The sequence below is a fragment of the Anguilla rostrata genome, chromosome 8, assembly GCF_018555375.3.
Source record: "Anguilla rostrata isolate EN2019 chromosome 8, ASM1855537v3, whole genome shotgun sequence".
Lineage (NCBI taxonomy): Eukaryota > Metazoa > Chordata > Actinopteri > Anguilliformes > Anguillidae > Anguilla > Anguilla rostrata.
The window spans coordinates 8,342,353-8,356,610 of record NC_057940.1 but is presented as its reverse complement, the minus strand read 5'-3'; the positions used below and the strand labels follow the sequence as shown (position 1 = coordinate 8,356,610).

Genomic DNA, 14,258 nt, shown 5'->3' with positions numbered 1-14,258 from the left:
AAAGTGCTGTTTTGTGGATTAGAAATCCAAATATGATTTGTCACTTTTCAGATTTAGAATACGTAGCCTCCTCAAGGTATTCAGAAATAGTTTCACACAGAAAATTCACGATAACTCTTAATGTGGCAATTCTATGGTTGTACGGTCAATTTAGAATCCAACCTCCTACCCCCCCCCCCTTTCTTTGGTGTGATAATGGGGCTATAATGTTACAGGGTACATGGTGTTCATATGATGTGACTGAATTAGAAAATGTCACAACAGAACAGAAGGGAACTTGTCCTTACAAGTGAAAAGCGTCTTGCATGCTGGGATTTCTGTAGTTACAAACAGAACACATTCCAGCACCTACAATCAACATAAAAACACCATCAAACTGCAGTCAGTAACAGATTCATTCTTGTACATCTTTCTATTAAATTAGTTTCATTCACTTGCCATTAAGAAGTTGTATTCTTGGAATAAAGGGGGACTGTTTGTTTAGTTTTAATGTAGGTATCTGTTAATGGCAACCAGAGGACAGAATGGCGTATTTGGTGTTGAGGGGGTGAGGGAGGCCGTCAATGACTCAGCAAAATTAAGACTGCCTACCTGACAAATGTAATATTTGGGAAGAATATTCCAGAATAATTTTTTTTATATACATACGTAGTTTTCAAGGAATGAGGAAGTCCTGTCAGCAGTATGGTGAATAAAATCTCCACCAAATGTAAAAAAAAATAAAAATCTTTTCCCAAAATCATTTCCACCCCAGGAGAGGGCGTGCGAGGGGACTCCTCAGAGCAGCCCAGACGGGCACACGGAAGTGCTGGCCGCTCAGGGGGACCAGCAGCAGGTGAGCTCCAGCGCAGGTAAAACAGAGCGGAACAGAGCGCTCAGCCGCTGGGCACTCACGTCTAGGTCCTCTCCCATAGGTCGGGAGGACCCAAGCCACGCCCACGCAGACTCGCATGGGGAGGGCAGCCTCCACCCCCTCCAAAAAGATTCCCCGCCCCTGTCCCGGCTGCTTCTCCGTGATCGGGGACCCAGGGGCGCCACAGAAAACCCAATAAAGTGAGTTACTGTTTCGGGAAAAATAAGGCTTTCGGAAACACAAAGTTATATTCAACTTTATTTCACAAAGCAGGCTTACGGAGTTAGCTGGATAACTGCACAGAGTAAAACCCAGAACCCTCCCAAATCTGGAACATGGACTGAAGTAGAAAGAGTTTTACTCTTAGTACAGTTATCTAACTGAGGAATCCTGCTTTGTGGTACAGGCCCCAGGACAACTGAATTTTATTGAGAGTAAAGAATTCTTCATGCATGTCAGTGATTTGCAGGACATGGTTGGGTGGGGGCAGGGGGGTGGGCCAAAACCCTTTGGCTTCAGTTTACAGAGTTTTTTGGAGGGAGGGGGGGGGGGATCAGGGGTGATAATGTGCAAGCCCATTATTGCTGAGCTGCAAGCGTTTCTTGTTTTTTTTTTCTTTTTTCTTTTTAAGGAAATGACAGCAGGTAAGTGAAACGTTATTGCTCAGCAGTGCTAAATAAGACCAAGAGAAGTTTCTGAGGACCTGCTGGCTTTAGCATGCCTTTTATAGGGGGGCATTAGTGGGTTTGCGGTCCAAAGCAGGAAAACACACCTCACTCCAAAGCAGCTCGATCAGCACGTTTCCTGCTGTGCACCACAAACCCCCTAATGACCCTATAAAAGCCACTGCAGAGCCAGCAGGTCGTCAGAAACTTTCATATCCAAACTAGCCATCACTGTACGCATAAAAACTGCCTCTTCAAATTAGAACTATACAATGAAACAGTTTTAAAAATATATAAATATATATAGATTTTTTTTTTTTTTTTAAACCTCAGAAAGAGAACTATCCCTTTAACCTCCATACAATCTAGTTCAGTGGTTCCCAACCGTGTTCCTGGTGATCTACCATCCTGTAAGTTTTCATTTCACCCCTATTTTGGCACACCTGACTTTACTAATTAGCAGCTCAAAGACAGCTCTTACACTGAGGGGGGATTTTGTTAGAGTCGGAGTGAAAACCTACAGGAACAGGGTTGAGAACCAACGATCTAGTGCAGTGGTGTCAAACTCGTTGCCATGAGGCTGTGTAAGCAGGTTTCATTCCAACCATTATGCTGCCTTAATGAGTCCCATTACTCATTCAGCCTATCGTTTAACTGCATTGAAGCACAGAATATAAGAACATTTTTATTTAGACAATGCGGTCACCATAGATGGTCACCATTGTGCACAAACCTGCATCCCTAATTCAGCAAATAATTTAACTAATTATATAATCAAGATCTGAGGCTGGAATGAAAACCTGCATACACACGGCCCTCCATGGCACGAGTTTGACACCACTGGCCTAGTGTTTCTGATGTCAAAGCTGGCGAAAAACAGTGAAGCCTGTGTTCTTCACCTCAACTACACATTAAAGTGGTCAGGTTTGTTTACCCCTATGTTACACAAGTTCCACGGTTGGCAAAATCAAGATGTGGTGTTAGAAAGCAGGTGATGCTCTCTGGTTAGACTGTACAGAAATGTTAATGTATTTGATTTATATGCGGGTTGCCTTGTATTTTAAAATGAGCTTTTGTCTTTGCTCAGATTCTGATGCTCTGAGGTGTATCAGCAAGACCAGAGGAGGAGGAAAACCATCGCTTGTATGCATCTCCTGCATCTTTCTTTTTTGGGCGAGACAGCAGTGCCCCTGCATGTACCTGCAGCCAAGATCTCTATCACACCATCTCTGACTCGGGGGGGAAAGGGATTCAATCCCTATCAACTCCCCACACTACAGAGTACAGACCTCATCATCTATACATGAAAACATCTCCCAGACTTCATGGTGATGAATCTTTAACGGTTTTTATTAATTTTTTTTTTTACCTGATAGCAGCTCTGGTCCTAGGTCTGAGGACACTACAGAAACGTCTTTTTGTTATTCTCCACCAAATGTAGATGAGAAACACTGACCTACTGACCGCACATCACGCAGGTTGGTTGGCGATGTAGTTTTTGCCTTTATCACAACGCGACGCCTCAAAATGCAGGAAACGTACAGACAGAACATCAATCTCTCTTAAAACTTTCCAGTACTGCTTGTAGCAGCATTCCAACACAGAGAGACTTTTGGAGGCCATTTTGGTGACATCCTGCACTGTGCCATTACTGTCAGCATAAAATGCTGACGGGGGGGGGGGGGATTGGGGATGTTATAAGGCACTTTGCGTTACGACTGCCTGAACTGCACCGGCGTGGTCCGCAGATGCTATTGACTGACAGGCTAAACAACTTACGCGTGTGGCCTACACGTTTTACCGCTTGCAAACATTTTGTTTCCCCGTTCGTAGAGGTAGAGCTGAGTCATTCGGTTACGTACCTTCTTTGCCTCGATGCAAAACAGCAGCATCTCGCTCTAGAACTAGACCCATCACGTCCTGCGTCCAAAACCACAGCGCAGCATGGGTGAGCAGCCTATGACCCCCATACAGTCATAACCACAGGGCTCTGTCTGTTTCTGAGTCACAGCTAAGCAGCTGCCCTGAGCCCCCTTTCACTGAACCGTTTATCGCACCTCGAGAAAAGTGTATTCCGCCAGAACTTTAAAAAAAAATAAACAAACATTGTTTGTTGATTCGGTTACACGAAAACCCCGAGCGCAAAAAACGCGTTGTGGTTAGATTGAAAGGGCGCACGCCACGTCCGATAAAGCAGTCGCTCCCTCAGCCGTACACAAAAAAACGAAAGCGCGCCTACTGCAGTGTAATTGCCCAGACTAGACGCGTGTCCCGCAGGGTTGGGTAATCTGGCTGTGAACTGCCGGGCGAAAGCTCGGGCGGTGGGGGAAAATTACATCTCCGCGGCGACGGAGGAGTCACAACAGGGATTACCTGGAGAGAATGACTGTACCTGGGCTGCCCTGGAGTGACTCCAACAGTTTGTTATTTTAGCACCGGGGGTCACGCCACCCACAGCGCTTAGCACTGGAGTCCCTCCCCTCCTCCCTCCTCCCCACCCCCCCCCGCGCCAGGTGCAGGTCCGCCCCCCAAAACCTTGAAACAGACCCATGTGACGGGCTCAGCGCCCCCACAGACCGAAACCAGCACCCCTGGAACCCGCGTGGGAACCAGCAGGGCGTCTGGTCCAGCCGGCAAGCTAAACGTAAAAAAACAAAAATGAACGACGCACCCACAGCTGGAGGCCAACACGCGCCTTCTGGTGGCCTTTGTATCAGGACGTGAAAAAGCTGAATTCTTTCACTCCGATGGACGCACAAATAAACTGATGTTTGTTGACAAGACTGCTTTCTTATCTTACCCATTTTGGCTTTGTTTTTTTTCTTTTTCCTTTTAAAACTATGAATGATATTTGCTGTATCTTAAAAATGTAAACTTTCATGCCAGGAAAGTGACCAACTTTGTGTTTAGGGGGAGATGAGGAGACTCTGAAGAGACAGTCTGGTCATCTTGAGGTCCTTGAGTCAGTTTTAACTCGAGTATTGTCTTTTGGACTACAGATAAAATAAAAGGATACATATAAACACAGAATGGATCCCATCTGGTCTGTTGCACCGCAAGTTGATTTAATTGTCCTCTCCTCTGTTGCCATCGAGGCATTACATTTCCCAGAGGCGACAATTATACACAGAGACAAACACAGAAAAGGCCGACTAAAATGAACCTCGCTTAAATGGTTCACTCTTCAATTAAAAAAAAAAGCTCAATTCTAACGGCAAAGGTGGGGACTGAAAGGAATACGGTGCTGACAGGAGACGGCCACGCGATGCCGTGCATCTTTAACCCAGCTGTGGATGGACTCTCTCACACCGGCTCACGGGAAAGTTTCTAACCACACGATCCAACACCCAACACACTGCCCATTTAAATAAGTGTTAAGCTCTGAAGGGCCACTGCGCTCCACATGGAAATGGCCACTCAGCCCAATGACGGGTACCCACCACCTGAATCCTCTCAGGAGAACCCCATGACCAGGTAGCCCAGATACAAACGCGGGGGCTCTTTTATACATTCCCATCTTTAAACATGGAATCAAAAGAGCCTTGAAACTGCTGGGCTGGAGCTCCACGGGCTCAGGATTGGACTGGAGTTATATTTACAATCATCTCAACGTGAACCCATCCCCAGTGCAGTTCAACAACAGACCAAAAGGGGGCAGGTGCGTCTCAGCGAGCAGCTCCAAGCCGACAGAAAGGTACAAAACGGGCAACCCAGTAGAAGGAAAACATTGGAAGACAGAAGAACAAAAAAAAAAAAAACTTAACTCCATCCAATTAGAAATGACACCTTTAATATTTACCACAAAATGGCTTGCCAATGTTATAACACAAAATAAAAGTATTGGGGGGGGAGGGGAGAGAGGGTTGTGTGGGTGGGTGGACGGGGGGGGGGGGTTAGTGGAGAACACAGTAACAGTTCAGTGGTATATTCTGCGGGATACCCAAAACTATAGCTCTGCACTACATTCTGAAATGAGGATGAGGAAGGGGAGGGGGGGCTGTGATTCAGGAGAGGTAAGTGTCAGGAGCAAATTACAGCCTGTGAAACAGAGAGCTCAGTTCTTCTCAGAGGACAAGTCACAGGGTCCCAGTTTCTCTTCCCCCCCCCAATAAGGCCACTTTAAAGTTTTTTTTGTTTTTCGTTTTTTTCAGCGTTTTCTCTGTCGGACAGCCAGCAGGTTTGAAAGAGATTCCCGTGAAAGAGATTCGACGTGGCAGGTCCGCAGCCCCCGGCGGGGCGGGGCGGGGCGGCGGGCGGGGCGGGGGGGGGGAATGTTTAAAAATCTGCAGACAGCGCTGAGGTCTCTCTCTTCAGCCCCGTATCCGCCGAGGGGAACCTGAGGTAGTCTCCGCTCCGTCCCGCTCCGTCCCGCACGCCAGATCTCTAGGCGTGTCATCACCGTGCCCCGGCCCGTGTGAAATTCGGCTGATCGGTCACGCCTGTGTATATCCTGTGATGGCGGTAAAACGTCAACCGACCCCCCCCTCCCCCCCCCCCGCCGCCGCCCAGAGCCGCCTGGTTCAGATTGCGGGGGGTCTCCAGGGGCGACAGACCCAGGGAAGCAGGGGCCGAGGTGTGCCGCCTCTGCCACGAAGACGCGATGAAAACAAGATGGCTGAAGTATCGTTAAATGTTCAAACGCAGGTCAGGGTTTTACACTGTTTTTGTTGTTTTTTTGTTTTTGTCTTGACCCCCCTTCTCCCTGTGGCCATGGCCGTTAAAGAGGGCTGTGATGAACAAAGGGCCCAATGAGTGAAGGAGAGGCCTGTGCCAGCCCAGTGCGCGTGTGTGTGTGCCACAGAGAGAGAGGATGAGTGTGTGTGAGAGAACAGAGAGAGGAGCAGAGACAGAGGGTATTTTTGTGTGTGTGAGAGAGAGATAATGTGTGTGTGGGTGTGTGTGAGTGTTAGAGAGACTGAGAGTGTGTGTGTGAGAGAGATAATGTGTGTGTGTGTGTGTGTGGGTGTGCGTGAGTGTTAGAGAGACAGAGAGTGTGTGTGTGTGTTAGAGAGACAGAGAATGTGTAGGTGTGTGTATGTGTATGCGAGAGAGAGATGGAGAGAGAGGGAGAGATGGAGAGCATATGTGAGAGGGAGAGCGCATGTATTTGTGTGTATGCTGTTGTGTGTGTTGAATGGCCGTAGTTCTGCTCCCTCCCACCTGCTCACAGGCAGAGGGCGGGGCCATGCTGGGTGGGTGGGGCTTGGCACGGGGGGGGGGGGGGGCGGTTACTTGTCCCCGAGGATGGAATACTGGTTGTCCAGCTGCAGCTGCTGTGCAGAGGCTCCGCCTCCTTCCTCCCGGGCTCGGCTCCTGTGCTTCACCACCTCAAAGGTCTTCTCCATCTCCCTGTCCCTGCGGGAGAGACACGTACACACAGAGGAGCCCGCCATCAGCCCTGGACCACAGCTACACACACATGCACACACACGCACCTCACACGCACCACACACACACACACACACACACACACAGGAGCCCGCCATCAGCCCTGGACCACAGCTACACACACATGCACATACACACACCTAACACGCACCACGCACCACACACACACACACACACACATGCACACACACGCACACACACACAGAGGAGCCCACCATCAGCCCTGGACCACAGCTACACACACATGCACATACACGCACCTCACACGCACCACACAGCATGTACGCAAGTGCACACAAGCACGCACACACACGCAAGCACGCGCACACACACAGAGGAGGCCACCATCAGCCCTGGACCACAGCTACACACACATGCACATACACGCACCTCACACGCACCACACAGCATGTACGCAAGTGCACACAAGCACGCACACACACGCAAGCACGCGCACACACACAGAGGAGGCCACCATCAGCCCTGGACCACAGCTACACACACGCACCACATACACGCAAACACCACACGCACGCGCACACACACGCGAGCACACATTCATGTGCACACTTGCACGGTTAACGCATATATGACTTCTCAAAATGGGAGCACTGTAGAGCCCTGTGCAGAGGTTAAAATGGACTTTTCCAAACCAATTGCTGTGGCTGGTGAAGTTGCTACTCTCAAGCCAGGACAAATTCCACACTGAGCTGGACTTTGAAGTTTTCAATGACACGGCATCCAGAATGAATAAAGGATAAAATATACTTATTAAAAAGACAATACCGTGAGCTCAAATGTACACCAAGGTGAAGTATAAACTCATGATATAATCTCATTCTGCGGCTGAAGTGCCTTTTTTTTGCCAAAGCTGCAGTACTGCAGCCCACTGCTGCAGTCAGGAGAGTAGATTTTGGCAGTCTCAGTATGGTGTCACACTGAATAAGCTTGACTCTGCACAGGAATCTGTCACTGACACTGAGCACTGAAGTCTCCTACTGTCAAGAGCCAAAAACTAGTTTAGAAAGAGTTTTTTTCTGGGATTTTGCCAGTCAAAGCAAATTCAAACATGGTGTGCACTTACAATATTGCAATAAAAATGATAGCAGCTGTGTAAAAATTCATTGTTACGGCCTCGGTCTTGAATAGACTTCAATATTTGCGGTCTCAGACTTGACTACCCTGTGGTCTTGGTCTTGAATTTGGCTTGAATAACCAATGAATGACTTGTTTCTGACTTGGGACTCAATTGAGATTGAGTCTCAACTACGGGCCTAACTTTGGTTCACGCTTACCCCTCGATTTGAGACCGGCCAATTAAAATGACTCCATCTGGCGGTGGAATTGCTCACAAATGGTCAGTGGATAAAAGCACTATTTCCTGCAGCTCTTCCCTTACTGGGTTGCAGGGGGGGGGGGGGGGGTCATCGTACACACACCACTCGGAGTACCACAGCGATGCATGATGGGAACAGAGAAACTACGTGCCTCAGTGGCAGGAAATGTTTACCGGTATGAAACCTCAGCCAAATTTCACACCTGGCCTAAAAGCAAACCCGTCGTGTCAGACAGATACTCCGCCGCTCGATGACTCTCCAACCCCCCCCTCCGCCCGAAAGATGACCCACCTGCGGGTCTCCACGTGTTTGGCCGTGGACGAAAGCGAGGGGAACTGGGCGTCGCTGGTGATCTCCGGGGGCCCCTGGGTCGGGCCCTTCTTTGCGGGCCCCAGTCGGGCCCCGGGGGGCCGGTACACCCCCGCAGGCTTGGGCTCGGGGGCCTCCACCTCCACTGAAAGGGGGAGAGAGAGAAAGAGAGAGAGAGAGGAACGCCACATCACTCTCCAGACCTGAGCGCATAACCAGGCTTTTCACCTCCCCCGGCTACCCCCCCGCCCCCCCCCCCATCCACCCCCACCCCCACCCGACGCGGACCCCCCCAGCCCACTCACCCACGGGCGGGGCCGCCACGGGGGCGTATCCGGGCTTGTTCCACGGGCCGGACATTTTGTCCCCGCTGACCAGGATGATCTCTCCGTCCTCACCCACCTCTTCCTTCTCATACTCCTCTTCCTCCTTCTCATCGCTGGCAAAGAAAAGTCACCGTCACCAGTGCTATTTATCAGACCCGTGTGAGAACACAAGCGTACTCCTCTGTCCTGTATGCCGAGAGTCATGCTGACTGTCTACTGAGCAAGCCAGGCAATGCAAAAAGGTTCACATTGCATAGATCTGTGTGAAACTCCAGAATATGGGGCACAGATTTAGCAGCATGCATTTTATGTAGATGCACAGCATCTCCCACTAAAGTTTCCAGATAATTATTTTATTAAACTTTATTTCCATTTTCCATGTAGCTATGCACATATATTTATGTGGTATATGCACATATACATACATATAGCTCATACACAAACATAAATGCAAAGGTCAATATAAACAGAAGTAGAACCGTGGTTCATAGGGCCTTTCCATAACTGTAATATGAGCAACATGAGAATATCGAATGACTATAACTGAAGCCATTGCCATAGCAATGACTAATCCTCAGGGGATCCCCCTTTGGCCTTACTTCAGCTGCATAGCTTGCAACCGCAGCCCGCTGTAGTCCACTTCCTTCTGCTCGAACTCCTTCCACTCCGCGTCCTCCTGCAACACACATCACCGGAAACAGCGTCAGCCGGGGGCCACAGCTTCACAACCGAGCGCAGGGCCCAAAACACCACCCACACCAGGCCGCACCTTCAGCCATTTTGGGGGTTTGTTACACGCCGGGCTAGCGGCTAGCGGTAGCCTCCTGCTGCTGCCAGTGCACAGGGCCCAGGGACATGAACACCCACCCACTCCAGGCTGCACCTTCAGCCATTTTGGGGGTTTGTTACATGCCGGGTTAGCGGCTAGCGGTAGCCTCCTGCTGCTAGCAGTGCACAGGGCCCAGGGACACGAACACCCACCCACTCCAGGCTGCACCTTCAGCCATTTTCAGGGTTTGTTACACGCCGGGCTAGCGGCTAGCGGTAGCCTCCTGCCGCTGCAGGTGCAGGTGCACAATGCCAGGCACAGCTCACTGTACGGGCCTCCTGCTGTATGAGCACTGGCTCACTGTACGAGTAGCGCTGGGGGAGGCTTTGTGTGCGTCCACAACACACAGAGCCTTCTGGAGCTAGCAGGGAGCCCCTGCGTGGAAAAGCCTCATGTGTGGGGGGGGGGGGGGGGGCTGACCTTGGCAGCGCTGATAGAGCTAGCGACGCGCTGCTGCTCGGAGTGCTGCTGCGGCGAGAACTGCATTCGCACGACCCCCTCCCCCCCCCTCAAACCCCCCCACCCCCACCCCTCAGGGCCACCGGCTGCTGCGGGCCGTAAGGACCAGTCTCGGCGCTCGGCAGTGCGTCGGAAAAACGACTTTTGGCGGGACGGCCCAAGGCGGGGCAGAGCTGCAGGAACAGGACGGCCCCATCCCACCCGAGGGGCTGAGTGACATGGCGTCCGGTAAGTAGGGCTCAGAGTGCGGCAGGCACATTCTGCTCCTGAGGGCCCGGGCAACAGCAGCTCCGGACCGTCGGGGGTGGGGGGAAATGAACACCCTGAGCTGAGGGCCACAGCGCCCCCCCCACCCCCCCCAAAGTGCACACACCGGACAACAGGAATCATCCAGCCTGCACATGACGAGAGCACCACTGGGCTGTATGGATGCGCGTGCGCTACGTAATTCAAACCGCCTTTTTAAGCCGCCATTTTAAATTAGCGGCTTTGCAGCAGGTCCATTCGATGGCGTTTCTCTCTCGCGTCTCAGGCCAGACAAGCGTCATCACGCCCCTGCGCTCAGAGACGGACAGCGCAACACAGCATCCGTTTCAAACAACTTCTCTTTTTTCTCTCCAACATTAAATACCCAGTTAGGCCCTGGTAGGGGGCAGTGTAACGACACCGATCTGTAACGACGCATTAGTTCAATGAGCGACGACGTCATCCAATCAGTGCAACGGGAGGAAAAAGACCTTCCTGTATCTTTATGAATCATAGCAATGTATTGATTTAAATGTCCATAAATCTTATGCCGGTTTGCTCTCTAGCAACACTGCCAAACATCACTGTGTACATTTCCAACTTGACCTCATCACTCACGCTAGTGCTGTGTTTCCATCTGTTAAATGTGACGTCAATAGGTTTTTGCACTCTCAACCTCATATTGGTTGCATGTGCACATTTTAACAGGCTTGTGTTAGCTGGATCACATATATACTGATCATTTCTTACTATATCGGATCATTTTTGGTCGTATCGTAGAAAAATCTGTGATACTGCCAAATATCAAACTGTCGCCTCAAGACTCAAAATCGCATCCTATCGTCGTGGTGAAGGTTTACACCCCAACCCCCCCCCCCCCAAGACCCATAGGAGGAGCACAGAAAGCTATCCGTGCACCTCCTACACCTCCTTGCGTCTCACGTCAGCTCCAACTGCCAGCTTGTGAGCAGGGAGGACAGAACACTGTGGAAAACAGAGGAGACCTGGCTGACTTGAAACCCCCTTGCCCGTTCCAGAATACTGGGGTCCAGCACTGCACTGCAGGAAAAATCCTTTACTGACAGAGCCATTCCGGAACACCAACATGGAACTTCCATTCATTTTTTTCTTTTCTTTTTGAGAATTCATTACGTGGCACTTATTTTTCAAGGACACCCCAGTACTGCACCCCTGTTAGAGCAATAGGTTCGATGCATCCAACAGATTCTAATAGCATTTACAGTGCCATCTAACTGCTATGTGCCTGACCATCTCAGACGGCCTATCTATCCCAAGTAGTCTCCATTCACAGACAGCCCACTGGGAATCCGAGATGGATAGATGTTGGATAGAGCTTTGGTCACTTTTTAGATGAAACGCCTCAAGATTCTTTGAAAGTAGCATCCGATAACCTTGTTCGCAGATAAGAGAAATTCGCATTCTAGTACGTATTGAAAATACGTGTGTGCTGTGATTCAGTCTACAGTCCGTTACCGAGACATTCCATAAAGCCTTGCGTTATGTAGCGGTATACATACCATTTGTCATCTCTGACATTTCAGACAATCAATCGCCAAATCCGACTGCACAACCTAATTATTACATACATGTAGGCTAAGTCAACCCCTCGACACCCGGATTACGATTAGAAAAACGTGGTTGGTCGTGCTATTAATAAATGGTTACTTTTAACCACACGTTGACTTAGCCATTTCAAATAACTGCAAGAAAATGTACTTTATTCAAACCGTACCCTCTATCCGATTAAACAATATTCATGAACGTTTCGACTGGCTAGGGAAACATGATAGCCAACATATTTACTGCATTCGCGTAATAGCTGGCATTAGCTATGATAGCTTCACTAAAAAACTTCGCTACAGCTAGCGAGCTCTGCAACGAGATAGGCAGGGCATCAGTCAACCATATTAGGCCGACTGGCCACGATTCAAGCTTTAACACTATATTTTATACACTCTCATACTATGCTAAATAAACAACTGTATATTACAAACGAGGAATTAATTTATAACGTAACTCATAGTTTTTACAGACCGGCAACACCGTGACTGCATGCGGTAGCAAATCAGCTGACTGACGAGCTAAAGCGGGAGATCAGTCTCGCGCCCGCAAGCCGCTCAGCTGGAAATCCGACACTCCACTATGTGTCGAATTAAACGGTTTTACTTTGTCACACATCACACAACACTAAAGAATGCAATGATTACCAGGCTGATTACTTGACCTGTGATTGGTTTTACCTTGGGCGTAGTAGTTAGCTATCTAGCTAACCGCTGCACTGACGTCAAACTGGCTGGATAGCTGACTAGCTGATCTATTCGCATACCTTCTCTACCTGCGTGTCTTGATTCTCGTTTTTGGTTGGCTTCTCCTTTTCCTTTTTGTTCTTTTTCGAAGTTACAGGTCCCGGTGTCGGTGCTTGCTCCTTCCCCTTTCCTTTTTCCTTTTTCTTCTTTTTATCTCGCTTGGCAAAGAAGTCGTCCAAGCTCTTCTCAGGACAAGCACTAGTAATATCCGCCATTTTCTTATAAAAATATAGATATATATATATTACATATAGTTCACCTTCGGTGTCTGATTTACTAGCCAGATAAGTTATATAGTTCAATATCGGCTCTCTGCAAAACAACGCCAGGAGTTCAACGTGAATCTTTCAAAATGCTCCTTTCACGTGTCATTTAATGAAAGACTAACAGCCGGCTGCACACATTTGCGAAGTTGCTGCGCCTCTCTGTCATGCCGAACATAAGGCAACCGGATGTGAAACCTACCCCTTCGGCTGTACGCGAGCTGCTCTTAGTTCATTGACAGGCTCAGTAGCCAATAGTGAAATGACAAACAGGATGAGTGAGACTTCCGGGGAGTGGTCGAGGCCTGAAAGGGTTTCCACTAGCCGCGCGCTGCTGAAGTGTAGGGAGGGATTCACAGTGACATGCTGCAGGTCAACAGCACTTGAATCTCAAAAGTAAAGCTAATCAACCTTTTTTTTTAAAGGCTTTCCGTCACATTTAACCCACTGTATAATTTAAATGCTACAAATGAGCAGCTCCATTGACTTAAACACATTTGCTTGCATGAATAGTTTGCCTCTGGTTTCACACAAATATGTACAGTAGGTGTAGCCTATCACAGAATGTCTTAACTCTTTATAACCCTGCAAAAAATACATACAATATTGTATGTGCTCAGATTACTTTATCAGAAGCCCATATTTTTATTCCACTCATTTTCCTCCTTTTTATATGGGTGAGTCGTCTCTGAAGTAATTTATTTGGTTATATTTGGCCCATGCATAGAACCCAGAGTAAATCAGGTTAAATTCAGGGTTTAACCTGAATTTCAACAGTTATCCTCCCAGTGTCCCTGCAGACACACACTGCAGAGTTTTTCAGTTGTTTGGCAATCAGCAGAGGCACGTGACTAATTATACAATTAAGGACAAAATTTTGTGGTGTTCATAAAATCAAAACAATGTAAAATGACCTTGTTACAACCAAGTGTGGAGGAAAGGAAATGTGGATGCACAAAAAATATCAAGAATGATGACAGAGTAAAACGATACCCTACTTGTACATCGCATGCCCGCAAATAAAATTTTTGTTGCACATATTGCAGCTTGCCTTTAGAACAGAGCAATATTACAATAGAACAGCTATTATAATCTCAGACACAGACATGTGCTTTCAGACGGTTCTTTGACTAAAAAGCTGTCAGAATGTATAAGGGGAAAGAGAGGAGAGAGAGGCAGATCAGAGAGTTATCATTTAACAGAGGCATCGGTCAGAGCAAAATGTTCTTACTGGAAAAATTGGGTCGCTCAAAATT

General features: G+C 48.6%; 1 protein-coding gene across 4 annotated transcripts; it reads right to left on the bottom strand.

The window, feature by feature from the left end:
* Window positions 1–6,439: 6,439 nt before the first annotated feature.
* On the bottom strand, window positions 6,440–13,203 carry LOC135260728 (protein CDV3 homolog). Of its 4 annotated transcripts, none has more exons than XM_064346200.1 (5): window positions 12,769–13,203; window positions 9,481–9,554; window positions 8,858–8,991; window positions 8,535–8,697; window positions 6,440–6,873 (listed from the first exon to the last, which is right to left on the bottom strand). In XM_064346200.1, exons 1-5 carry the CDS (start codon window positions 12,952–12,954, stop codon window positions 6,747–6,749), a joined length of 684 nt encoding a protein of 227 aa, XP_064202270.1. In that variant the 5' UTR covers window positions 12,955–13,203; the 3' UTR covers window positions 6,440–6,746. The 4 variants fall into 4 exon arrangements, with proteins under 4 accessions (XP_064202270.1, XP_064202267.1, XP_064202269.1 ...); XM_064346197.1 differs by having other exon boundaries at window positions 12,760–13,202; XM_064346199.1 differs by having other exon boundaries at window positions 9,478–9,554; window positions 12,769–13,202.
* Window positions 13,204–14,258: the final 1,055 nt, after the last annotated feature.

Excerpts from the sequence above, each read along its gene's own strand:
- LOC135260728 (XM_064346196.1), bottom strand. The coding sequence starts at position 12,954 with ATGGCGGATATTACTAGTGCTTGTCCTGAGAAGAGCTTGGACGACTTC. Across the intron at positions 8,992-9,477 it reads TTGCAAGCTATGCAGCTGAA|CGATGAGAAGGAGGAAGAGG; the intron begins GTAAGGCCAAAG and ends TTTCTTTGCCAG. Across the intron at positions 8,698-8,857 it reads CGTGGCGGCCCCGCCCGTGG|TGGAGGTGGAGGCCCCCGAG; the intron begins GTGAGTGGGCTG and ends TCCCCCTTTCAG.